General features: G+C 56.0%; 8 protein-coding genes across 8 annotated transcripts; 4 read left to right on the top strand and 4 right to left on the bottom strand.

Moving 5' to 3' along the window:
* Nucleotides 1-171: 171 nt before the first annotated feature.
* Nucleotides 172-1,373, bottom strand: NAG1_1 (glucosamine-6-phosphate deaminase; the record flags this gene model as incomplete). The annotated part of the gene is made up of 3 exons (XM_083191382.1): nt 172-489; nt 548-1,126; nt 1,194-1,373. The coding sequence occupies 3 exons, from the start codon at nt 1,371-1,373 to the stop codon at nt 172-174; spliced, it is 1,077 nt and encodes a 358-aa protein (XP_083052596.1).
* Nucleotides 1,374-3,988: 2,615 nt separating this feature from the next.
* NAG5 (hexokinase family protein) lies at nt 3,989-5,728 on the top strand (the record flags this gene model as incomplete). Its single annotated transcript, XM_083191381.1, has 3 exons — nt 3,989-4,584; nt 4,651-5,223; nt 5,278-5,728. 3 exons carry the CDS (start codon nt 3,989-3,991, stop codon nt 5,726-5,728), a joined length of 1,620 nt encoding a protein of 539 aa, XP_083052595.1.
* A 795-nt stretch (nt 5,729-6,523) lies between these two features.
* ESC4 (BRCT domain-containing protein) lies at nt 6,524-9,257 on the top strand (the record flags this gene model as incomplete). Its single annotated transcript, XM_083191380.1, has 4 exons — nt 6,524-6,610; nt 6,666-7,099; nt 7,150-8,563; nt 8,625-9,257. 4 exons carry the CDS (start codon nt 6,524-6,526, stop codon nt 9,255-9,257), a joined length of 2,568 nt encoding a protein of 855 aa, XP_083052594.1.
* Nucleotides 9,258-9,430: 173 nt separating this feature from the next.
* On the bottom strand, nt 9,431-10,003 carry ACO1O0_001900 (ESCRT-II subunit protein VPS25; the record flags this gene model as incomplete). Its single annotated transcript, XM_083191379.1, has 1 exon — nt 9,431-10,003. The coding sequence occupies one exon, from the start codon at nt 10,001-10,003 to the stop codon at nt 9,431-9,433; it is 573 nt and encodes a 190-aa protein (XP_083052593.1).
* Nucleotides 10,004-11,049: 1,046 nt separating this feature from the next.
* NIT6 (nitrite reductase niiA) lies at nt 11,050-14,229 on the top strand (the record flags this gene model as incomplete). The annotated part of the gene is made up of 3 exons (XM_083191378.1): nt 11,050-11,053; nt 11,133-13,098; nt 13,158-14,229. 3 exons carry the CDS (start codon nt 11,050-11,052, stop codon nt 14,227-14,229), a joined length of 3,042 nt encoding a protein of 1,013 aa, XP_083052592.1.
* A 2,126-nt stretch (nt 14,230-16,355) lies between these two features.
* Nucleotides 16,356-18,170, top strand: ACO1O0_001898 (fungal specific transcription factor domain-containing protein; the record flags this gene model as incomplete). The annotated part of the gene is made up of 3 exons (XM_083191377.1): nt 16,356-16,360; nt 16,395-16,899; nt 16,971-18,170. The coding sequence occupies 3 exons, from the start codon at nt 16,356-16,358 to the stop codon at nt 18,168-18,170; spliced, it is 1,710 nt and encodes a 569-aa protein (XP_083052591.1).
* A 1,205-nt stretch (nt 18,171-19,375) lies between these two features.
* On the bottom strand, nt 19,376-22,308 carry CPH2 (basic helix-loop-helix domain-containing protein; the record flags this gene model as incomplete). Its single annotated transcript, XM_083191376.1, has 2 exons — nt 19,376-21,457; nt 21,508-22,308. 2 exons carry the CDS (start codon nt 22,306-22,308, stop codon nt 19,376-19,378), a joined length of 2,883 nt encoding a protein of 960 aa, XP_083052590.1.
* Nucleotides 22,309-23,880: 1,572 nt separating this feature from the next.
* ACO1O0_001896 (uncharacterized protein) lies at nt 23,881-25,416 on the bottom strand (the record flags this gene model as incomplete). The annotated part of the gene is made up of 1 exon (XM_083191375.1): nt 23,881-25,416. The coding sequence occupies one exon, from the start codon at nt 25,414-25,416 to the stop codon at nt 23,881-23,883; it is 1,536 nt and encodes a 511-aa protein (XP_083052589.1).
* Between the last annotated feature and the right edge of the window lie 361 nt (nt 25,417-25,777).

Genomic DNA, 25,777 nt, shown 5'->3' with positions numbered 1-25,777 from the left:
GACGTTGCCTCCCGTTATATGTGTGTGTGAATGAGTACAACAACCCTAGCTAGCACGTCAAAAGCTGGTATCTACATTTTGAAACCCCCATTCCCGAAGCAAAATAAAAAACAACAATCCGAGTTAAATCCCCCGGGACCTAAAGACGGCGCGACCAAGCACATCATGGTCTTACGCACTGATGGTGTAATTTTGTTGCAGCGACTGCTGCTCAGGGTTGGGTGTCAGCCTCTGACTGAGGTTGGGCTCTGGGATCCGCGACGCCATCCGGTCCGGGACGAGATCCGGCGACACGGAGCGCACCGGGTACTCGGTCGCCGGGGTAGCTCGGAGCAGGCGGGAGGTGGTCGGCTGAGGGGCCAGGATGGTGGGAGACGAAACCTCGTCGACCTTTGTCCGGGGCACGATGCCGTTGCCTGTGCGGACCTTGGAGGGGAGGATCTGCTCAAAGCCCTGCTCCAAAGCAACCTTCTCGATGCTCTTGAAGTACTAGAGAGATGTATTAGTAAAAGTCCATGTCCACAGTTGAGAGGGGGGCTGTGCAAACCTTGACAGTCTTGACCTGAAGCTCTAGCGTAGCGTCCTCATCAGCTACAATCATGGGGTGAGGGTGCAACTGGAGGCTGGACAGAGTCCACATGTGGTTGACACCCTGCTCGATACACCTCTGCAGGGCGAGGGCCTTGCGCTGGCCGATGATGATGGAAACGACCTCCCTGGCCTCGAGGACCGTTTGGACACCGACGGTCAGGGCCATCCTGGGGACCTTGTTCACGTCATTGTCAAAGAAGCGAGAGTTGGCTAGGATGGTGTCGTAGGCCAGGGTCTTGACACGGGTGCGGCTTGACAAGCTGGAGCCGGGCTCGTTGAAGGCAATGTGACCGTCCTCTCCGATGCCGGCAAGGAACAGGTCTATGCCGCCAACGCTCTTGATAGCGTCCTCGTAGGCGATACACTCGGCCTCGAGGTTGGGGGCGTTCCCGTTGAGGATGTGGACATTGGAAGGATGGATGTTCACGTGGGAGAAGAAGTTCTTCCACATAAAGGAGTGATAGGATTGGGGATGGTCGCGGGGAATACCCACATACTCATCCATATTGAAGGTGACGACATTTTCAAACGAGATCTACAAGGGGCTCGTCATCAGAGGATCAACCAAAAAGGGTACGGATGGTTGGGACAGTTGAGCATACCTCGCCAGCCTTGAACTTTTCGACGAGGACACGGTAGACACCCAGGGGGCTGGAGCCGGTGGGCAGGCCCAGGACGAATGGGTTGTGGGGAGACGGGTTGAATGCCTTGATGCGATCAACAATGTACTTGGCGACGTAGGCGCTGGTGGCCTCGGCGTCGTCCCGGATGATGAGTCTCATGGTGTGATGGATGAGGACTAGGGTCCAATGTGTGGGATGGGATGCAAGAGAAACGTTCTAGAAGGGCCAGGCTAGAGATGGTAGGCTTGATAGGAAATGCTACTGGGTGCTCAATCTTCACTCGAGAGATCGAGGGGGAGCAAAAGAGGAAGAATAGCAGACGAGACGGGCTTCATAATATGAGGCGGCGCCCGCGGGGACTCCACCATGACCGAGCACGCACGGCGGCGGCGCTTCGAGGTCACTTGGACGACTTTGGTATCCCCGTATGGCCCCATGGCGTCCCACGAGGGCCATGACATCTTGTTTGATCCATCGAGCCGCTGCGGCCGAGATTACGTACTCCGTCTGAGGCAAATGGGCAACGTGCCGGTGCGGCGGCGGCCAAACTCAGATGGGGACGGCGGCGCGGAGTCAAATGGGTGGCAGACTGAATCGGTGATGACACAAGCGGTGGCATCTGGGTGGTGGAGTGATGGATGGCGGTTGATAGGAATCCAGAATCTGCTACCCAGTTGGGATGGGAATGTGAATGGAACGTCACCCGCGCGTGACCCCGCTGTCGCCCGGCCCGATGACCCACCTTTTGCTACCATGGATCACTGACTATACAGTGATCAGTGCTCCCCCATCAATGGCCCTCAGCGCTCCTCAGCGCCTCCCCAGCGCATCAGTCCCCCCTGGAACGTTTGACAGCGACCGCTGATCTGATCTGGCATCTGAGATCCCGAAGGGTTAATTAAGCCAATTTAATGCCCGCCCACCCCATTTAAACGTTGCCTGTTGCATGTAACAAGATAAAACGACCATTGGCGGCGACACCTATTGGCTAGGAGATTTCTTCGCAAGCAGGCCCGAATATCCTTCATGGCCTCCAGCTCCCATGGACTCAATCTCGCGGAGATGCCACATTGGGCAGAGCCCTGGGCATTGGTGAGACGTCGTAGTTGAGACTTGAGAGAATTATCAGACTGTCCCGTGATCTCATCTGCTCCACGGGGCCAAGTCATGTTGAGAATCTGTGCGTCGTAGGCTGCATATCCATGGTGAGGTGAGTGAGAGCGAGCCCGGGTGTCTCCGACTTACACAGCCCAAGACATGGCCTGGTCGCACCGTCAGACGGCTTCAAGATAGCCCTATGACCGACCCCACCAACTCTTTCACCAAGGCGGGAAAGACTTGCTTGATATATACTCTCGAGGACTCTTTGACGAGGCTTCGTGTTGTGTACGAGTGTTTCAAACTTCCTATATCGGTTGTTTGATCATCAGGGTGTGGACCTGTGGTGAAGATACTGCATATCACCTCTCCTGCAATCTCGACTCCTCGATAATCTCATGCAACTGCTAAGTTAGCACCATCAAGCCGACGATGTGTTGGGTTGTTGGCTTGCATGTGTTCAATAATAGTGTATGCTGCTGACCACCCCTTTCACTTTTGTGCCTGCTGCATCCCTAGGTGACAGTGATGAGAAGTGATAGTGGGTGGGTGTGTGGTGTGCGTGTGTTGTAACCTGCACTAACAATTGCTATGGCGCCAAGCTGGGGGCTGTTGGACGCTGGAGATTTGGGGCGTTTTGGCGCTGAGCCGCGCTTCTGCCCAGATCTTAGTACTAGCCCCAAGCTAACTTGGTACGTACCCTGCCCAACTGCCTCCAACTTCTCCAACCGTCTCCCGCCACTAGTCGCAACGTTACAACCACCAACTCCACTCCACATCTCCATCATCATCACCACCGTCCACCGCGTCCACCTCCCGTCGATAGTACAGCGACTCAGCGATGGACACCCTGGCAGGCACTTCCACAGTAGTGGGCTTCTGCCGGACCCTTCGCTGCTTTGCGCCGTGAGCCGCCAGAGCAGCGCCAGCGCTTCTGGGCAACCTGTGCGTGCGCGCTGCCAGGACTCGCCCACCCATTGGCTTAGCACAAAGCTGGTTCCATGCCACGCGTGCTCCCTCTTGCGACGTTGGTCTATGAGGCTGGGCATTCACTCATGCGCTTCGGGGCGACGGCTATTTTTTGGACACCCTGTAACGTGGGCAGCCACCCTGCCTGCCTGTTTTGCCCTCTCAGAACGCCTCTGGTACACGGCCTCGAGTACTCTTTCGCGCTCATATTGCTGTTGTTTTGTTGCTGCCAGCGCAGCCTGGACGGGGCAGGTTCCATTAACCGCCTCGTATCCTGTGCACAGGCCCGGCTTTTTACCACTCGGTCCCCGGTGTCCCGCGTTCTGGGGTCGTTACCTGACGATCCAAGGGCTCCCCTCGTCCCGCTATTGCTGCGTTGATCAAGGCCAGTCTGCGTGTCCTGTTGATTCTCTGTTGCTGTTGCGGCCAGAGTGACGCCGAGACAGCCAAGGTCACCGACCAGCGACTGTTACCATCCACGCCAGGCAGTCGTCTCTTTCTATTTTTTCCCGATTATATTTCCCTTCTCGATGATGTCGTAAGCGCTGCTGCTGCGATCGATCTTTGTTATTTACTCTGGCACCCTGTCCATGCCTTGACGTGCCGTCTTGTGCGCTTCGACTTTCCCATTCCCGCCCACCGCCTTCCTCCCAATTCGTCCTGACGCTTTCCCAAACATCGGCCCCGTGCAGCCACTCGTTTCTGCCATGGCGTCTCTCCGGAAAGTCGTCCTGGCTGCCATAGTCAAGAGTCTCCTGCGAGGCAAGTCCTTGATACAGGCCATCTTGGCCTACTGGGTTAGCCCTCTGATTTACGACGAATCCAAAAATGGCCGCATGGTAACTCAACAACCCCCCAAGAACATCCAGGACTTTCTCAAAGAGGCCGAGGCGGCGCTCGTCGGGCCCATCAGCGGTGATGGACTTATACAACTATCGGCGGCCCTGAAGAAGGAGTTTCTGGAGAGGCTTGAGTCGGACCTGGATTGCATGCTGCCGTCGTACAGCCATCAGCTACCAACGGGCAACGAGTCCGGGCAGTACCTTGCGCTGGATGTGGGCGGTTCGACACTGAGGGTTGCTGTGGTGGAGCTGACCGGGCATGGCGAGAACGGCAAGCAGGAGAGCAAGATCCTCAGCATGCGCAACTTCTCCATCGACAAGACTATCAAGGATCTAGAGGGCACCGCGTTCTTTGACTGGGTGGCTGTAAGGATATCTGAGACCATCTCTGAGGGATTTCAAAAGGAACATAGCCCCGATGAGCCGTTACCAGTGGCTTTGGCATGGAGCTTTCCTATCGAGTACGTCCCCCAACTTCCGCGCCCTGTACGGCGTGGTGATACGTGGCACCAAGGCTAACTGTACAGGCAAACATCGTTAGGTGCTGGCAAGCTCCAAGGTATGGGCAAGGGCTTCCTGGCGAACAAGGGCCTGATCGGCCAAGACCTTGGGGAGATAGTCAAGACGGCGTGCAAGAGGCAGGGCTTCGATGTCCAGGTGGAGGCCATTCTTAACGACTCGAGTGCCTGCCTGCTATCTCAAGCTTACACACACACCTCTACCCGCTTTGGTCTCATCCTGGGAACCGGGTTCAACATCGGGGCTTACCTACCCGTCCCCATCATTGGTCGTCGAAAATTCGGCTCACGGCCGGTCGGATGGTTTGACCGCGCTAGCCATGTCATCGTTAACACTGAGATGAGTATGTTTGGGAAGAACATTCTACCCGTCACGAGGTGGGACCGCCTGCTCCTGGATGCCCTCCCTCGGCCAGACTTCCAGCCCCTCGAGTTCATGGTCAGCGGAATGTACCTTGGCGAGGTGGCAAGGCATGCCCTCATCGAGGGTATCGAGACGACTGGCATCTTCGGAGGTGTTTTGCCATCATCTCTCAACACTCCGTACTCCCTAGGAACCGAAACGCTGTCTATGATTGAAAGGTTAGTTCTTCCGCATGAAACAACTGGCCCGCTCTCGTTGTTGACGTTTCGCAGTGACAACTCAGATGGACTATCGGAGGCTAGGAAGATCTTTGCTGAGCGCCACCCTTCTACACATACGCCAACTACATCGGACCTCTTTTTCTTGCGCTCCCTGGCGTCCTTCATATCTCTGCGCTCTAGCGCTCTGGTGGCCACCTGTGTATACACGTTGAGCCAAGTCCGCCTAGAGAGCGACAAGGCCTACGTATCCAAACTTCCTGAGTCCTCGCCACTTCGGAAGAACGCCGAGTGCGAGCTGAACCTGGAAAAGACCACAGTTGCTTTCAACGGGAGCGTCATCGAGCACTACCCCAACTACCTGGAGAACTGCCAGCGGTACGCTGACGAGCTTGTCGCCGGGAGAGATAGCCCTGGAATGGGCGGTATCGAGCTGGTACCCGCCAAAGAGAGCTCCCTGCTCGGGGCGGCCGTGGCTTCGGCCTGTGTCAAAGCAGATTCGTGATGTCTGGCAGGCACAGACTGCGATTTGGGTACGATGACGCTTGTGATTTTTTCTCCGGGTCCCAACTCAAGCAGGTGCTTGGTTAGGCAAATAGTAGGGAGACAAGGGCGGTACACGTAGAGGCGCAGGCATACTAGCATCTTGTTTCATACATGTTCAGCGGCACATTCATGTTTCCTACGGAGTTTCTTGGGTAATCAAGTCCATATGAATCAGACGGATGAGAATAAAATATTTTGAGCTTGTCGAGTCCCGCGATCGGTATGCAGCCGGAGGACCTAGTAGATGAGATCAAGTGATGTTGATCAAGGACTGTTCCGATGGCTGGGATATATAGAGATAAATGAACCTCGCTTCATCATTGTCGCCGTGTTAAAGTGATGGATGGTGAGCGCGTCTTGAGGTGGGGCACCTGGGAATAGCGGTACGTGCCTCTACTTCCATCGATTAGAAGTCTGCCAAGCGACAAAAATAACTGGACATTGTACAATGTTGATTGGCCACGTTGTCGCACCTTTATTTCTTATTCCGCCCCGCCCAATGGCTTCCATTGGAAGGAGCCCAGTGCTGCCTATATTATAGCCTGTCAGGTGACTGCCTGGCGTGTTCGCGTTTCCTTCATGCCCTGTAGCGCGTTTGGTCTCAACAACCAGCACAGTCGTCTTCATATTGACATATCCGCTCTGCGTGAAACCCAGCGCTAATAGCTTGCATTCGCCCTTGTGCTTCATTGTCTCTAAGGGCTCCATGCTAAGCTTTTCGGTCTAAAAAGGCTTCTATCCACATTGAACAGTCATGGGTGAGGCGGACGCGGGCGTGTTCAGTGAATGCGCCATCGCATTTGTGCCCAGTAGCTCGCTGGCTCCGAGGCAAATAGGAGAGGTCAGATTAGACAAGGCCATCTTCTCTCCGAATCAAGTTGGCTAATCTGCTGCAGCTCTCAAGTATCGTACAGGACAATGGCGCGACCGTATGCGAACCGCGACGCGATGGCTCAATCCCCATTGAGAAGGTCACGCACATCATCTCCAACACCATCGACTTCCCTCAGTTCACAGAGTCCCAAGCCGTCATGATCCCCGTCGTGACGACTCAGTGGATCACATCATCCGTCCACCGGCGGAAACAGGCCAACGTCCGACCGTTCTCTCCCGACCCGCGCATGATCTTTTCCGAGGTGGTGGTGACTTGCGGCGATCTGCCAGTGATGGACAAGGAGAGCATCCTCGGAGCTACCATGGCTCTAGGTGGCCAGGAGTCCAAGGATGCCAATCGATTGACGACTCATATTTGCACCCTGTCCATGGACCACCCAAAGATTAAAGCGTCCCAGGAGAAGGGCTGGAAGGGCAAGATAGTTCTGCCACACTGGTGGGTGCACTGACCCTTGGTCGCAAGGAGTCGAGCTTACATATGGATAGGTTCGATGATTGCTTTAAGCTTGGCAAGCGTATTGATGAAGGTCCATACCTGCTACCCGACCCCGAGATTCTGAAGAAGTCCCCGGACGACAATCTTGAGATCCCCCACAACGACAATCTTGAAGGGGCTACGTCAGTTGATCCCGAGTGGCTCCCCTTGCCCCTAAACTCTGATGTTGTGCGGCCACCGGCAACCGTGTTCCAAGATCGGAAAATCATGCTCTCGGCAGATCTGTGCGTTACCAAGAGACTCCAGACGGCGATCAAGGACATCATTGTCAACGGAGGAGGGAGGCTAGTTGAAGAGGTGGAGGACTGTGACATGTTCGTCTGCCAGTACCGAGACGGCTCGCAGTACGTTCAGGCTGCCCAGTCCTGCAAAGATGTCGGCAACCTGTCATGGCTTTACTTCCTGATCGTGCGCAACGAGTGGACTTCGCCACTTCGACGCCTAATGCACTACCCCATACCTAGGGGTGGTATTGAGGGTTTCAAGGATAAGCGCATCACGGTGTCCAACTACGGTGGAGAGGCTCGCATATACCTGGAGAATCTCATCAAAGCGTGCGGAGCCGAATTCACCAAGACGATGAAGGCGGACAATACGCATCTCATCACGGCAAGGAACACGAGCGAGAAATGCAAGGCCGCGCCGGAATGGGGAATTGCTGTCATCAATCATTTATGGATCGAGGAGAGCTACTCCAAGTGCGAGATGAAGCCGTACAACATCAAGAAGTACAACCACTTCCCCCCGCGAACGAACCTTGGCGAGATTATTGGCCAGACCTTCTTCGACGAGTCCCGCCTACGAGAGCTGTACTATCCAGGAGGGGAGGAAAACATGTCACCAGGGGCTAAGCGAAAGCGGAAGATCCTTGAGGCGGCTGAGGACAATGCGTACAACCACGGGCCAGCGGAAGGCGTTGTCATCGGTCGAACCGGTCAAGAGAAGGGCTTTGACGTCATGAGGGACGATGCCGGTGGTGATAAGAAGAAGCGAGCGAAAGTACCATCAACAGTGGAAACTCCTGTGCGGCCACGGCGCATGGCGCCCGGCAAAGAAAACGACACACCATCGATTGCCTCTACTGGCGGCCGGAGTGCTAAAGCCAAGGCCCGGGATATGCTGCAGAACATTGCGCCTGACATTGCTCTCTACGAGAAAGAAAAGAAACGACAGAGCAAAGCCGGCAGTGCACCCTGGGGAGGGAAGCGGGCAGCGGATCAAGCTGAGAAGGAGAAGCTTGAGAAGCAGAACGCCGCGGGGGATGTGCAGAAGGAAGCTGATGGGAGCGAACGCAAGCGACCGGCTAAGAAACACAGAGCCTCGCTTGTCGATGTTGAGCTACGGATTGTTATCACGGGGTTCAACCGTTGGGTTGGGGACCAGCACAAGGAAGATCAAGACAGGGTAAGTGAGACGAACATTGATCGAGGGATTAGAGTGTTTTGGCTAATATGCTATCTCACAGAGGAAGCTTCGAGATATGGGCATTCAGATTGTCCAGGAAGGCCATCCGTGCGACTACCTCGCCGCGCCACACATTGTCCGCACGGTCAAATTCCTCTGCGCCCTAGCACGAGGGCCAACGGTAATATCTACCACATTCATCGACGAGGTTCTGGACACTGGCAAAGTGCCACCGGTGGACAACTTTATCCTCCAGGATAAAGAAGCCGAGGGGCGTTACGATGTCAAGCTTCAAAGGTCCATCGCGCGCGCCAAGTCAAACCGAGGGAAGCTGCTCTGGGGCGTCCCGATCTACTGTACGGAGAAGATCCGGAACGGCACCGATAGCTACAAGGCCATTGCTGAGGCCAACGGGGCCATCTTCAAGATCTACCGAGCGCGCAGCGGCACCACCATCAAGCCGACAACGGCCGAGGAGGATGGCAACGCTCCTCCGGAGCCGGTATACCTCATCAGCAACGTCAGCCCGGAGGAGAAGCAGATGTGGCCACGGTTCAGGGATATGGCGCAAAAGGGGAACATGGAGCCGCGGGTGGTGGCTCCAGACTGGCTCTTGGATGTCGCCATGGTACAGCAGGTGCGATTTGACGAAAGGTTCCTGGTGGAGAACTTCTTCGCGGATGATTTGAAATGAGGACTACGCGTAGTAGCTTAGTTGGGGAATACCAAGGGTTCCCTGGGGGTTGTCTCGTACATGCTGCCCACTTCCAGCATGTTTGTTGTCGAGTTATGGGAGCGTGTAGCCATGATTTTTATGAAGATAGACACTTCGTTGATGTCGTTCAACTCCGTAGTCTTTGGGTGAATTCAAAAGAATTTGACGCCCTGGGAGTCGTCCTGGCCGAAAATCTGAGCCTTGCCTCTCTTAACAAGGATGTTGAGTGCCTTGAGCAAGATCTCGCTGTCGATGCCGTGTATCTCGGTGGACCTGGTGCCCTCGCCCTCGGCCAGCTCGTACAGGGTCAGCACGCTGCCCTTCTGGCCCGTGTCCTCGACATATGACTCGATGAGGCGCGCCCACTCCTCGGGCTTGCGCCAGTGTATGAAGACGACATCACCACTGCTGCTGCCCCCGCCGCCGCTGCCGGAGACGTACTCGGCGCGCCCCTCCTTGCGCATAAAGTCGAGCAGCTCGCGGATGTCCGGGCCCTGGAGGCGGCGGTCGAGCTTGCGGTTGTGGAAGAGGTCCGAGTCGGCGGCGGAGGAGAGGGACAAGCGGAAGAGGCGGTGGTGGCGGGCGTAGGCGAGGACCAGGGCGGACCACTTGGTGAGCTGGGCGTGGTGGGTGGTGAGGTTGGTCTGGCGCGTGAAGAAGGCCGGGAACGAGTACTCGCGGGGGAAGCGGAAGGTGTCCGGGGGTGTGCTGGCGGAGGCGGCCATCTTTGTCTACCTGGCCTGGGAACCCTTTGAGGTTGTTGGCGAAGTTGGGTGGAGGTGGTGGAGGTAGCGGTGGTAGTAGTAGATCGGCAGGGCAACTTGGAGGGGCTTCTGGACAGTGGAGGTGGTGCTTCTCAGTGCTCGCCCCACTGAGTTACGTAGATACCTAACTTACATCCTCAAGCTCCACCCTCAACGACTGGAACATCCATTCGTAACTCATCCAATTCAATCAAGATGCAAAGTCGAGTTGTGATGAGTTGCGCCCGTTGGGGGCTAGGCGTCGCCAATCGCAAAGCCCCAATCTGTTCTTCGAGACGACTTCTACCCGCCACAGCATGTCATTAGCTTGACGTATCCTGATTTGTTCCTGTGCAATACGTCTCTTATCAGAGCGAGCCCCCTGGAGAGGCTGGAGATAATCACTATCTATCGACATCAACGCCCCACGTCTGGCAATGTCGTCTTCTCCGCGGCGAACACCATCAACGCCGGCGCCGCCATTGATTGGTCCTGGCAGCTGTGTTTTGCCCGTGGAAATGCGCCACACGATGGTGCGGCATCGTTCGAGGAATGATCGGAGATGCATTTCGCAAGATATCCCGACTCTCCTAATCTATGAGATCAAGTATCTGCTATGGATGCGCGGCAAGCCGAACGGGGGCAGAGGTCCCCTAAATCCCAAGGGGTCCCAGACAGCCTGTGCTCTTTGAGGCATCGAAATTCACAAACTCTTGTTGAATCTCTCATGCCCCAAGTCTGAGCATTCGCGATGGCTTCCCCGAGGAAGAGACTGGTGGTCGTTGGCCTGGGAATGGTCGGTATTGCCTTCATGTGAGTGCGAGGGATCCAACCCCAAACCCAACACCGGTTACGGGACTCATCCTAATTCGGCAATACAGCGAGAAAGTATTCAAATACGACGCGAGGACGAGAGAATACGATATTACCGTTCTAGGGGAGGAACCCCATCTGGCATACAACCGGGTTGGTCTGACCAGCTTCTTCAGCCATCGTAAAATCGAGAATCTGTACCTAAATCCTGCCGAATGGGTACGTTGACCATCGAATATTTATGGAGACCCGTCTAACGACTGTTTACAGTATACACAAGTGTCCGAGGGTTCTCTAGGCTACCATGTCAATACAAAGGCCACCAGTATCGACTCGCAAGCCAAGACGGTCAGCTGCGCCAATGGCGATGTGGTTCCCTACGATATACTAGTTCTGGCCACTGGCTCTGATGCGATACTCCCGCGACAGACACCCGGTCATGATGTCACCGGCGTTTTTGTCTACCGGACGATAGACGACTTGATCCGGTTGATAGACTTTGCTGGCACTAAGAAAGGCTCTGTTGGTGCTGTGGTTGGTGGAGGCCTTCTGGGCCTGGAAGCAGCCAAGGCCATGATGGACCTCGAGTGCTACGACAAAGTTAAGCTCATTGAGCGGAACCGCTGGGTATTGAGCCGACAGCTGGACGGGGATGCGGGATCCATGGTCGTTCAGCAAGTCAGAGACCTGGGCCTGGACGTCATGTTAAGCAAGCGGGTAGGCGAGATCAAGATCGATGCGGGGAACAACGTGTCGGGCATTGTATTCGAGGATGGCGAGGAGATGGCGTGCTCTACCGTTTGCTTCGCTATCGGCGTCCGGGCGAGAGACGAGTTGGCCAAGATCTCGGGCATAAATTGCGCTGATAGGGGCGGCGGCATCATTGTTGACGACCATCTCGCCACCAGCGTGTCAGACATTTACGCCATTGGGGAGTGCGCGAGTTGGCAAAGCCAGACATTTGGGCTCATCGCCCCTGGGATTGAGATGGCCGACGTCCTTGCCTTCAACCTCACGCAGGCCAAGCTGCACGCTCCCCGGATCTTCAAGAGACCAGACCTGAGCACCAAACTGAAGCTCCTAGGCGTCGACGTGGCCAGTTTTGGCGACTACTTTGCTGACCGTGATGGCCCTAAATATCTACCCCCAAAGCACATCAAGGCCTCCAAAGCTGTCAATGGAGACAGAAGCCCAAGTGTCGCGTCGGAAACGACGGTAAAGGCGCTCACATACAAAGACCCTTTCCAGAATATCTACAAGAAGTACATCTTTACCACGGATGGCAAATACTTGCTGGGAGGTATGATGATTGGCGATACAGCCGATTACGTCAAACTAGTCCCCATGGTCAAGAGCATGAAAGAGCTTGATATCCCGCCTAGTCAGCTCATTCTCGGTGCGAAGAAGGATGGGGATGGCGGCGACGACTTGGATGACGACACCCAAATCTGCTCCTGCCATAATGTCACCAAGGGAGATATTATCACTGGAGTCAAGGACGGCACCTGCAAGGACCTAGGCGCCATTAAGTCGTGCACGAAAGCCGGTACCGGCTGTGGTGGCTGCATGCCCCTTATCACCACGATCTTCAACAAGACCATGCTCTCCATGGGCAACGAGGTCAAGAACTACCTCTGCTCGCACTTCAACTACTCTCGGGCCGATCTCTACAACATCGTCATGGTTAAGCGCCTCACATCGTTCCAAGAGGTCATGCGGGAGGCGGGAAACGACAAGGAGAGTTCCGGGTGCGAGCTTTGCAAGCCCACCGTGGGAGGCATGTTCTCATCGCTGTGGAACAGGCACGTCATGGACAAGCCGACGCATGGCCTACAGGACACCAACGACCGCTTCCTAGGAAACATTCAGCGCAACGGCACCTACTCGGTCGTGCCTCGCGTGTCCGGCGGAGAAATCACCCCGGACAAGCTTGTTGCCATTGGCGCCGTGGCCAAGAAGTATAACCTCTACACCAAAATCACGGGCGGCCAGCGTATCGACCTGTTTGGCGCCAAGAAGCACGACCTGGTCGACATCTGGGGCCAGCTTGTCGCCGCCGGCATGGAGTCGGGGCACGCCTATGCCAAGTCCCTGAGGACCGTCAAGAGCTGTGTCGGATCGACATGGTGCCGCTTCGGCATCAGCGACAGTGTGGGCATGGCGGTGCGACTGGAGGAGCGGTACAAGAGTATCCGGGCGCCTCATAAGATCAAGGGTGGTGTAAGCGGCTGTGTGCGGGAGTGTGCCGAGGCGCAGAGCAAGGAGTACGTTGATAACCTACCCGCCTATTTATCCCCACATCAAGTCACTGACCATTCTATAGCTTTGGCCTCATTTCCACAGATAAAGGCTTCAACATATTCGTTGCTGGGAACGGAGGTGCGAAGCCTAGGCATGCTGAGCTGCTCGCTAAGGATGTGCCTCCGTCAGAGGTCGTGCCCATCCTGGACCGCTACCTCATGTTCTACATCCGGACGGCCGATAAGCTCCAGCGCACAGCGAGGTGGCTGGAGAACCTCCCCGGAGGCGTGAAGTACCTCCAGGAGGTCATCCTCGAGGACAAGCTGGGCATATGCGCGTCCCTCGAAGCCCAGATGCAGGAGCTCGTCGACAGCTTCTTTGACGAGTGGGCCGAGGCCATCAAAACACCAGCCATCGCCGCCAAGTTCAAGCAGTTCCACAACACAGATGACAATGTCGAGAACATGGAGACGGAGGAGGACCGCGGACAGCACCGGCCCGTCTTCTGGGCCAAGGACTCTGCTACGGAGGACTTCAAGGGCCTGCGCGACCGCTGGAGCAGCCTGGCGTGGCAGCCCGTCATCGAGGCGTCGCACTTTGACGGAGCCGACGAGAGTCCCAACGGCATCTCGGCGACCATCAAGCGCGGCGATACGCAGCTCGCCGTGTGGCGCTTCCGTGGGAAGTTCTACGCCACGCAGCAAATGTGCCCCCACAAGCGCGCGTTTGTCCTCTCCGACGGCCTCCTCGGCCAGGATCCGTGCGGCGACAAGCCCAGCTCGCCGTCTCCATCGTCGTCATCACCCTGGGTATCATGCCCGCACCACAAGCGCAACTTTGATCTCGGCGACGGAGCCTGCAAGACGGACTCGTCCCTCTCGATCGCGACCTTCCCCGTCGAGGCGCGGGCGGACGGGCTGGTGTACCTGAAGCTGCCGCCGGCGGAGGAGCTCGACGCCGCGCTGGGCACCAGGAAGTGGATGGTCAAGAAGGGGGAGAGCGGCGAGTCGCCGTTTGCCGAGCTGGACAGGAAGATCAAGTTTGTGGGGATCCGGGGCAAGAAGCCGTCCGCTCGGCCGCTCGCTGGAGCCAAGATGGCGAGGCCGGTGGAGCTGATGGCGGGAGGAGGATGTGGGAGCGCGCCGGATTGGTAAAGGACTGGGATTCTGGGGGTGGATAGACGCAGTGTTTCCAGCGTTGGGTAAATTGGTTCTGGTGAATAGATGTGCAATAACAGATAGACGTACCCCGTACTACTAGTGGCTCCATTCGTCTACTTGCTTCTCGTCTCTCCTATCCACTCTGCACAGTATCCCCTTGGCGCATGGATGATGGATGTTGAAACTGATCTGGCTGGGATGATATGTAGATCGTGATGATGTGCCGAAAGGCCGAAATGCAGCGGGAGACATGGATGATGGCGCCATGGTGCGGGGGTGGAGACGACTCGACCGTCCATCATCCTAGTCGGCATCATGTTGTCCTTATCTGTAGGATGGATTATAAATTCAGAATACTACTAGCATGATGGATTATAAATTCGGAACACTAGTAATGAAGTACCTGCTCGCCCATTGCCTGGGCCACACGGCCTCAAACCCCCCCCCCCCCCCCCCCCCCACATGCACATGGGCGGCCGCTCCGACCAACGTCGACTATGGCTGCGACACCTGTGAGAATCAGATAATGGGGTTGCCCACGTCGTCATTGTGGCCAAAACGCGGGGATTGGTAAGGCGGGACGATGCGCGCCTATTACTTAGTACCTACTGCATACTACTACTACTACTACTACTAGTAGCACTCCGTATAGCAGTACTACTATGGATACGGGGTACGGATCGGGATGCGGGATGCGGGATACGGATAATACATGAAACAGTTTTAGCCATCCGTTTCGACCAAGATCCCCAAGCGGTGAGGGGCTGTTGATGTTCCAACTTGCGCATATAAGTTCATCCTCTTGCTGGGCGTGTTAAGGGGCGTTCTAGATGCATTCATTGTAACCCTGTAAATTCGACTACCTGCAGCAAAAGGGCAGCCGTTGACTCTTCACCTTCATGTTACATTGGTAATCCAGCAGGCCAAGAAAGATACCTACCAACTCTATTCAGCTGTTAAGAGAGGGCCCACATCGCTGTACTGCCACTAACAGCGGGAGCGTACCTAGGCCCTACCATGACTCAATTCGGCGTGGCTAGTCCCTGTTAAATGCGCTAATGTGTATCAAGGCAAAAAATGGTAAAAAGATTCTGATTGGGGACATGCACCTATGTGTTGTGCAAATTCATTCCCAGAGGACCTGACCACCGAAGGAGGTCGGGAAGTACACGACGCTGCATCTTATTAGATTCGACAGGGTTCTGTGGAAGTCTCCAACCGCAACCTCCGTATCCACCTACTTAGTTACTCCAAAACTCTCTCCAACGTACGACAACGGTACGAATACGAAAGTAGTTTGCAGTGCAAGCACCGATCGGAGTCCGGCCCCTCCGGCGGGCGGTCCATCACTCCAGAAGCAGCACCACAAGTCCACCAAGTCCGCAACACCGCCGCTAGCCTCGGCCGGAATTCAGCAAGACCCCGAACCGGGGATGCTGATGGCACCGCGTTCCTGCCTTGCCAGAGACATTACAACTCTCCCACCTCCGGCCTTCCTTCCCGCATCGCCACTCCTCGACTCCTCCTTCCCTCTCTCCTTTGCCAGACTGGTGACGCGACCATCCCCAGGGCAGGCGTCAGGGAGGCGCGACCATGGCCTCTACTCCAGCTTCCAGTACTTCCCAAAAACCGCCCCGCATTCTCTCATGTGCTCTGTGTCAGCGTCGCAAGATCAGATGCGACAGAATCATTCCCTGCTCCAACTGCGTCAAGGTAAGGAAACCGCCGACCCTGTCTCTGGCCATCCGGGACCCAACGATGATGCGCGATATCTGACTTTCTGTTCGCTGCCCAGGCCAATGTCACCTGCACTCCCAGCAAACCAGCCCCTCCCCGGCAGCGCTCCAAACCCAGGCAGGATCTCCAGGATCGCCTGGCGCGCTGTGAGAACCTGCTGCGCCAGTACGCCGACAGACCCGAACCCGGGCTTGGGGCGAGCCCAAAGGCCCCGGTGGGCTCGGCTGCCTCATCCGTAGCCCCTGTCGGCGGTCAGTTGAAGCCTCATGTATCAGCGCGGACGCCCACCGACGCCCACTCTCCTGCCGGGACGCCGGGGAGGATAGCGTTAGACACGGGTCCAGCTCGTTTCATCGATGGCCAACTGTGGCAATGCCTCAATGATGAGGTGAGTACCCCTATGCCTTCCTCCCAGCAACCAGCACCCGCCGTTTGTTCCCGGAGATGCTCATCCCATGGAACCCGCAGATTCAAGTTATGCGAGAGATTATCGATGCAGAAGAACCCGAGGGGTCTATATTCAACCCAAGCGAGGATTCCCACGAAGCATTCGATTCCAACTTCGCCAGCCACTGCCCCAGTCCCACTAGCGACGAGACGGCGTCCCTCGACGCTGTCCAGACGTTCAAACTGTGGCAGATATTCCTCGAGCGCGTAAACCCCCTGATCAAGATCATCCACGCTCCGACGATCCAACCGTACATTGTCCAGGCTGCCGGCGATATGAGTAGTATACCCCTCTCATACCAAGGTCTGCTGAATTCCATCTTCGGCGTCGCGAGCATGTCACTCTCGGATGACGAACTTCTCCAAACGCTTGGACTCACGCGCGAGCGCGCCACTCAGAAATTCCTTTCCATGATATTTAGACCGCTGGCACGATTCGACTTTCTTAAACGATATGACATGGTGGTTGTCCAGGCCTTAGTACATGCTCTAGTCAGTCGCCCTCACGTTCTTTCGCCAGCGGTCATACCCGCATGCTAACTCCCAGCTAGATAATCCTTAATACCAATAACAACCGCCACGCAGCGTGGGTCATGATGGGAAGCCTCGTTCGAATAGCTATATCCATGGGTTATCACCGTGATGGAGAATTTCTCAACCTACCCCCTTTTGAGACCGAGATGCGCCGCAGGATTTGGTGGCAGATTGTCACGTATGACACCAAGCTCACCATGGCCTGCGGCTTCAAGCATAGCGGTATCCCCACCGACTTCGATACCAAGCCGCCACTCAACCTCAACGACGCCGACCTCTTCCCAGATGCCTCCGGCGAGCTACAGTCACGCGAAGGGCCCACCGAGATGGGCTTCGTCCTCGTAATGCACCGCATCATCCGGCACTTCCTGATTGAGGAGGCTCGCGTCACAGCCGAGTCCAACATCCTCGGCCAGACTCCCGTCTCTGACTCTCCCATGGACCCCCAGTCTCTCGAGCGCAATATCCTTCTTGTCCAAACACTTGAGCATGATCTCATGGAGATAGAGCGTCGATTTATCAGCGCGGCCGCCGGTTACGCCCATGCTGCCGCCTTGGGCATCCGCCCCAACCTCATAGCGCGGCTCCGAGAGTCGCTCATGCCCATGCAGGAGCAGCCCGAGTGGGGAACCGAGATCTTCGGGCCCAGAGACAACCTTTTCAAGGTCATGCTCGGCAACTTCGAGAATATAACCGACGCGCTCGCATGCATGGAGCCCTGGGGCTTTGGTTGGTTCATCAAAATGCACTTCCAGACCGAGGCTTTGGCTAGCCTCTCCAGCCTCCTGTACCAGCGGCCCACAGGGAGTCTTTCGGACCGCTGCTGGGCTGCCTTCGAGAAATGCTACGCCCAACGTCCGGAAATGCTCAATCTCTCACAACGGAGTAATGTTTTTCAGGCGCAGTTCACTCTCAAGGCGTTTGATATGCGGGAGAAGGCCTTTGCCGCTGCCGGGCACATTATAGATGTACCTCCCTTCATCGCCCAGCTCCGCCAGAGTCTGCAGCCTGCCGGTACCTCGACTGCCCCTGCCTCCTCGTCCATGGCGATGGATACCGAGACTCCCATGTCGCATCCGTCGCTAATTTTTAGCCCCGGCGGCCAGTTCCACACCCCAGGGCCCGATGAACCACTCCTGGCGTGGAATTTTTGGGAAGGCATGGCCGAAAATGGGGCTTTTGGGAATGGTCAATCGTTCCCAGGAAGGCCGTTCTAGCCCGGATTGGCTCTTACGATTTATGAAACAGAATGGAGAAGGCGTATGCTTTGATGGAAGGGTTATTTCCATGATAAACTGGTCTCATGGGAAGGGAAAAGGCAGGATAGATGGCACTCGGGGATACGATATCTTGGAAAGTATAGAGGGGCTTAGATACAGGGGATTGGCAATATCTTTGTATTAATATAGACAATGAACCATCCTGAACCCAACCTACAGACCTCCTCTTCCCTTGTAATTGAGGACTCGCCGATGTGGCCCGAGTTGTCTTTGATGTCGGTCACCGAGAACGAAAGCGACCTTGTTTTTCATCTGACAAGACTTGTTTCCCACTGTTCCATACATCAGAGGCTAGCTGAACGCCAGTATCCTGGAACGATAGATGGAAATGCCAGACGTGAAGTCCCAGCGTATGCACGGGTACAAGAGGACTATTCCCGATATTCGTCTAAGCCACCTCCGGCTTTGCCCAGCTTCGTCTTCCAATCCCGTTTCTTACCCCATTACCTCTCACGGCTCGTCCCAGTCCAGTTCAGCCACATGGAGCAAGCACCCTTCTATAAGCACATTTCTCAACATCTTGAGCGGTGAGTGCGCCGCATCCAAGCCAAGCCTCTCCTCTCCTCTCCTCCCCTCTCCTACCACGCCTCCGAACAGATCAGCACCGTCCCTAGATATCGCGTACATGATATGAAAGATGCTAGGCGACGTACCCGCCCATGGCAGGTCATCAGAAATACAAGAATAAGAAGACAGACATAACACTTCTGGAGTCAGGAAATACGTCAGATAATTGATAGATGATGATAGGACTAGATGCACTATCGCTTGCGGGGTGCTATGTCATGCGCGCCACTATGAGCTTTCGGGCACTGATTATATACCTAGATATCCTCTATTCGCCCTTCCAAGGCTCGCGTCCCGCCTCCCCCGAAAACTCCGTGCCCTAAACTCTAGTCCTTGATAAGCTGAGTCGAGGTGAGTTGTTTTTGAAAAATGCAGATTTCTCGTCGCTTCCAAATGCCATGCCATGATATTCTTCCGAATTCCAACCATCCCCCCGTCCAAGATTTTCGTTCCAGCCAAACTCGCTCGCCAGGCGCCTTCAATATAGTACAACAGTGGACAGAGGCAACAAATGATCCCCGGATGTCTGGGCTTGCTACCTCGCTGTGATCGCGTAGATTGATCAATAGGTTTGCTCAAGACTCGGTCTCACTCAAGCTGCCGTAGCCAGTGTCCACTTCCATTCCAACCAGGCTCTTGGTGATACCAAGACATCTATCCACAACCTTGTGGCGGACATTGGGGTTGAGGCCGCAGTTGTCGCCAGCAGATCCACCAATCCACATACGGAGACCGCCAGCCAGCCTCTCCAGGGAACTCGAGAAGGTCTCTGCGGCAGACTTGTGCTCAAAGTACTCTTCGATCAGCTCCATGACCGTCGTAAATCCCAGCAGCGACATTGCCGAGGGATCCCTGGGTATCATGATGGACTCGATCATCTGAAGGTCCTTGAGGCCTGCACCTCTAGTCTCGGATCGCCGAAGGTGGGCAATAGCCGTAGCACAGCGCAGGGCAAGGCAGAGGTCTGGGCTCGAAGCGCAGGAATCAGAGCCAACAATCGAGGTTGTGGCCAACGGAGTCTCGCAGCTGTCAGTTCCAATGGTTTGAAGCGCGAGAGCAATGTTCGAGCCCCGGTGCTGTTCCGAGAGAGCAGCGCGAGCAACGATAGCATGAGCTTGAGCGACAGATCCCACAGGGGCTGTGTGGATTGCCATTTCAATCTTGCTATCCCGAGCCGCCGGCCCCTCTTCGCTCCTGTCCAGGGTCTCCGTGAGGGCTTCATGGAGAACTTGGGTAGACCACCAGGCAGAAACAGCATCCATCGGAGAGCCAATAGAAATGTCGTCGACAACAGAGTCCATGCCATCGATGGGGTCCTCGAGGCCGTATCTGGTGTCCTTGTTGAAAGCAAGATTGTGGGCACGCTGAATCAGCTCAGGATTCAGCACATCGTCGCACGGCTGCTCCACAAGATACGCCAGGTGCTCCGGCAGCTCATCCTCGTGCCGAACCGAAGCCGACCTGCACGCCTCAGACAGTCGTCGACTTAGGCTACGTGCTTCATTCCACTTGGCCCGGGCAAGAGCGGCCGCAATGGCATTGGTGGCTCCCAGCTTGAATCTGCGCTGGGTGAGATCCCACAGGAGCACACGGATGTGAAGTGCCTTCAGCATGAGTCTGGCTGGCGTATTTTGCAGGGTCCCTGATGCGAGGAACGTGATGAGCAGGCGCTTCGAGTTAATCTCAACATCGCCACCTGCCAGCTGGGAGTCGAGGGCAATTGACCACGCCTTAGCGCGGGCGATCTCCTGCTCGTCCGTCGCTCCGCTGAGGATCTGGTACCCGTGGACGCCAATGACGTTCAGGGCGCTCAGTTTGGCAGCCTTGAGAATGAGGGCAGACCCTTCCAAGAAGAGATTGTGCCGGGGAATCCAGACTGACTGGACAGCTGTCTGCCACGCTTGACGACGGACGTGAATAGAAGATGCAAGAGAAGGCGCAGGCTGCAAGGTGGTGCATAGCTGAGGCTTCTTGGGCTTCTTATCCTCCGTGGCAAACAGAGACGGAATGAAGACCCATAGCACCGTGCCCAGAAGCAGCAAAAGCTTGAGGGATGTATGAGCGTGGTATCCCATCACGTTGAAGTCGAGGCTCGTGGTAAGATTCTTGAGTAGATGGATGGGCAGCGCCATAAGACCCCGGCCCTCTGTGCTCTCGTTGCTAGTCTCATCTTCTCGGACAGCCTCCAGGATCATCAGACCCGCCAGCGAGCCGACCATCAGTTTGCCAAAGTACGGAGCAGCATTGCCCCATCGTCCTGGCTGCTGCTGCTGTTGTTGCTGCAGTTGCTGTTGTTGGATCATGGTCTGAGAGCCGCTGTGAAAGGGCTGGGCGGGTACAGGATAGGGCTGGGCTGCTGCCATCTGAGCAGCGAGGATTTTCTGCATGTCCTCGGGGACCTGGATCATGCCAGATGCGTTGCCGGCGCTCCCCTGCCTCGTCCGCGTCTCCATGAAGTCTTGTTGCTGCGGCTCCTGGGCAGCATACTGCATGGGTGTGGGTGGGTGCTGCATAGGAGCAATGGAGCCATTCATAGCACCAGCCATGAATAGCTTCTCGAATGCTGCTATCCTTGCACGCATGGTGTTGTTCTCTTCGTGCAGCCTGTTGTACCGTTTCTCCAGGTGACGAATATACTCGGTGGCTTTGCTCAATACCTGTAACTCGGTTAATATGGGCATCCTGATTCTAGGCAAATATCACGTACAGTAGCTTTGTTGAGCTTGTGGGCGGGTGTTAACCCGTGAAGTTCTTGGCGGTCCTCGGTGGTATCCTCGCCCTTTGCGCTCTTGGACATGATGCGCAAGCTGGGGACAGCATCTCGGAGGGCAGCAATCTTATCGTTGAGGTTGTTCCTGTACCGCTTCTCAATCATGTTGTGCGAGGTCTTCTTGACCGGCTTTCCTTCTTCTTCATCCTCATCCTCGTCGTCGTCGTGGTCCACCGACACTTTGCGTTTCTTCGAATTGGGTTTGGACGGCGACTTGGACTCGGGAGATGATCCGGCCTTGGGATCCCCTGTCGACTCGGGGCTCGACGCACTCTTGGGAGAGTGGTACTGGAGATGTGGGGGCATGGCAATGTTGCGTAGCTTCTCCTCGACGGCAGGCGTCAAGGTGGTGGTCAATGGTTGCCGGGGGGCCTTCATGACCGGCTGGCGCGGTCGAGTCTGCTGCTGGGTGGGCACAATGGGGCCGCCGAAGAAGAATGAGGCATCGTTGTTCGTCGGGGAGAAGTCATCAAAGCCCATTGATGGAGACTGATCGAGCTCGAAGGGCGGCGAGTCCCAGACGGAGGTCGGGTAGCTGGGGGCGGCGGCGGCAGATGAGCTCGTGTCAAAGGTGAAGGGTATCGTCTCTGGGAACTCCCAGCCGGAGGAGTCGAATTGGCCCTCGTCTGAGGTGTTAGAGGGGGCAGACTTGAAATCTCCGGACGCAGAGCAGTCGTCTATGAGTGCCAGGCTCGCATCGTCGAGCCCGAAGAGGTTCGACGTATCGTCGTCGGCCATGGCGAGATGGCGAGATATGTTTCGTAATCCGTGGACAGAGTATCGCCACGGAGGATGTTTGAAGTTGGTGTGCAGAGAGGCCCTTGGGTTCGAGCTCCCGCGCGGAAGGCTGACCAGGAGATAATATCGGTATGGGGTGACAATGACCTGGGCGCGACAAGGCCAGACAGCCCGATGACCTGCACGGGATCGAGGCTAGGAGAGGCAGCGACCGGCAGGTTCCGACAGAGTCAGGCGAGGTCCGTTTAATTCAAGGCGCAATAGACCAATGAGCAACGCCTGTGGCGGCGGTTGGGGCAAATGGCGGGTACTAGGCGCTGTCGCGAAAAGCCGGGTGCCTGGCAGGAAAGTTTGAGTTGTGGTGTGACGAGGGAAAAGAATGGCCGATTGGAGGCGGATGGGGGTCAATAGACTCGTGATGCGGTTTATCGTGGACGGTGGCGGGAAGAAGGAGGCTTGTAGCGCTCCACTGGTCCAGGGGGAGCGTTCCAACAGTCGCCCAGGAATCGTCCAGGAATCGCCCTGAAGGCGCAGGCCGGAATCCAGCTTGCGCTTCCGGAGGGGCAGTCGGTGAGTGGGCGATGCACAATCGTACGATTTCCTCCAGATATCATATCATTGCGCCAATCAGCAGGCATCTTCCCGGTCTTCCGGGGTACGTACCTCTTCCCACCGTTCTCGACTTGTCAATATTTGACAGGCACGTAAGAGGCTCCTTGACGTCGGGAAAAAATGGGATTCTCGAGCAAAGTCGTGAAAAGGCATCGCTTTGAAGAATCAAACGGTTGAAATGTTGATCTATCCAGAGCAGAATACGATAGCTGTGGTCAGTTTGCCATCAACACTGCGCTGCTTCTGATACACATCACCCTTTTCCCCAGCCTTCTCCCAAAACGGCTATAGCTTCCACCGTTCTTTCGGCTCTTTTTGCCACCCCATAATATGCGTACGCGCCATCTAGAATGACTCCGCCACGACCACAGCGCAATGCCTTGAGAGGTCTTTACGAATATTACCTGCTGCAGGACGGAGTATTACTGTTAGTTGAAGTGACTCATCGGATGCTTCTTCTTATTACCTAGTCGGAAGTTCTCGTAGCAGGTAGAAGTTGCTAGCGCAAAACTCCGTCGAGAATCGCACTGCCTACCTTTCCTGTACCACAACTATTACGACTACACCTGCTAATTATGTAGTGGTAATAGTACGCAATGGCAGATCGATCACCCATGGGTGCATGTCAATAAGAGAGGAGCTGATTCTTGTTTATTAATAGAACGGATTTCACACGTCTTGTGCGTGTGTATTCGCCATGGTCTTGCCAGTGACGAGTAATGTCGGCCCTTCACCCCCTAGTCCCGACATGATTCAATCACCCTTCTTTTTTTCAATTCCTGCGGCCGAGGGAGGAATAACAACAAATAAGGAAACCTGAGAATAGAACAGTCATGACGACATGAGGAACACCCTAACTGGGTGGCCCCGCTGGTATCTAAAAAAAAAAATGAGTTATAACGAGGTAAAGGAAAATAGACTTTCCCTAATTGCTGAACAAAACTCCCCACACTATGTTCTCTACCATAACTCGTCCGAACTCTTGACCATTTCCACGGTCGGCGTCTTGGGTGTCATCTTTCTCATACGTTTCCTGTCTTCCTTGGTCACAAGCGACGGCGTGACAGGTACACAGGGCGTAAAGGGCTGGTATGGGGAATAAGGCATCCCTGTCCCGGGAGTCCTCCCCGTCATCGGGGAGAGCGGTGCTTTGCGCTCAAACACAGTCTGCTTGGTCGTCTGCGGGGTAGCTGACGGGGAAGCCAATGCAGGCTCATATGCTCTCAGCGGCAAGGAGCCACCCGTGCGGACGGCCGAGGGGGCGTTGGGCCGTTGGAAAGTGGCGCCAGGCTTGGGTGATAGTGGGAGGGTCGGGAACGTTGCTCCTGGCTTGGGTGACGACGGCAAGCCTACCAGAGGCGCCTGTGAGTGCTCCGAAACTGCCGATTCGGGATCGGCTTCTGTGACGACCTGGGACGGTGCTCTGCTGCCGTTATAGTAGCGCAGTGGCAGCTGAGACCCGAGGCGCTCGTCAATGCTCTGCGTGCTCTCGGGGGAGTGATCCGGGGCTATCTGCGCCGCGCTTCCCCTGTTCTTAGCTACACCGATAGACTCTCGGTCGGTCGGAACCGGAGGCGGTGGTGGAGGAGCATAATGGCGGGGAGCGATAGAGCCCATGGACGACATATCCTGCTGGCGAGGGAAGGTGGCCGACTGAGGTGTCATGATGGGTGACGAGATGCTGACGCCCCTGACCGACTTTTTCTTTGGTGATCTCAGAGCCGACAGCAGCGACGACGTCTTGGACCCCGAGCTCCTATCCTCCTTGGTGCTACTCAGGTTGAGCCCAGCAGGTCTTGGCTTTTCCTTCTTGGAGGTAACCGAAGAAGCCTTCTCCAGACTCATTGGCCGTGAGCCCGGATACACTGGCTGATCGAAAATAACCCCCTTCTGCTTCGCTTCCTCATGCTCCATCACATGCTTGTACATCTCCTCAAGTTGTTGCTGCGCCATGGCCTTGTCCTGGGCGACGACGCGCTGGTCGACGAAGGGGTTGAGCCCGGGGAGGACGACTGACGAGTCTGGCGACGGTTGGGTGTAGGGAGCCGGCTCGATTTCGCCAAACTCAGCTTGCTGCGGTGAGGGATAGGAGAAATTGCGGATAGAGCGGGGGGAGAGCGGTACAAAGCAGTCCTTCGGGGGAATCGACTGGAGCCGGACGACTCCGACGTGATCCTCGAAATCAGCCTCGTCGTTTGCAGCGCGGAGGTGCTCGCGGCGCTTCTTGGCTAGGGACAGGAGAGTTATGGCGACCAGCACCAGGGAGACTGCGTAGGCACCAACGATGCCGCCAATCTGGGCTGGCAGGTAGGACAGATCGCGAAGAGCGTCGGCCGAGATGGATGGCCCGTCTTCCGGCGACGGGGTATCGATACCGAGGGGGTCGAAGTCCCTGCTGGTGAGACGGGAATGTGTAACTTGGGCGTCAACGACAAGAGAGAGGAGCGGACAGGTCACGAGGAGGAGAGAGGAGAGGCGGAGATGCCTCGCCAGCATGGTGGGAGAAGTCCTTTAAGGACGGGGGGAGGTGGCGGAGACGATCGCTGTGTGATGTGACCTCCTAGGGGACAGTGTCGGGACATGGTTTGACTGAGAAGAGTCACGTATGAGTGAAACTCGGGGCCAGCGGCATCATCTGAGTATATAGGTGGGCGGCTGGTGATGTACGGAGTGCGGAGGGAATAGCAGCGTTAGCGCCAGGTGGGAGCGAATTGGCTTTGGGGTCGGTTGGAGGCCGGTGGGAAGCCCCAGGGCAAGCCCGCTCACTGGGTGGTACATGCAGAATACGTGCATGGGCAGAATTGCGTAGCTTGCGATTCTGGTCCAGGTCTGGGCCAGTTCTGGCAATGGCAGACTG

This window comes from Amphichorda felina, assembly GCF_050947745.1.
Source record: "Amphichorda felina strain 45539 chromosome Unknown scaffold_2, whole genome shotgun sequence".
Lineage (NCBI taxonomy): Eukaryota > Fungi > Ascomycota > Sordariomycetes > Hypocreales > Bionectriaceae > Amphichorda > Amphichorda felina.
Note: the sequence above shows the minus strand (reverse complement) of the source record. Positions and strands in the feature narration are given on the sequence as shown.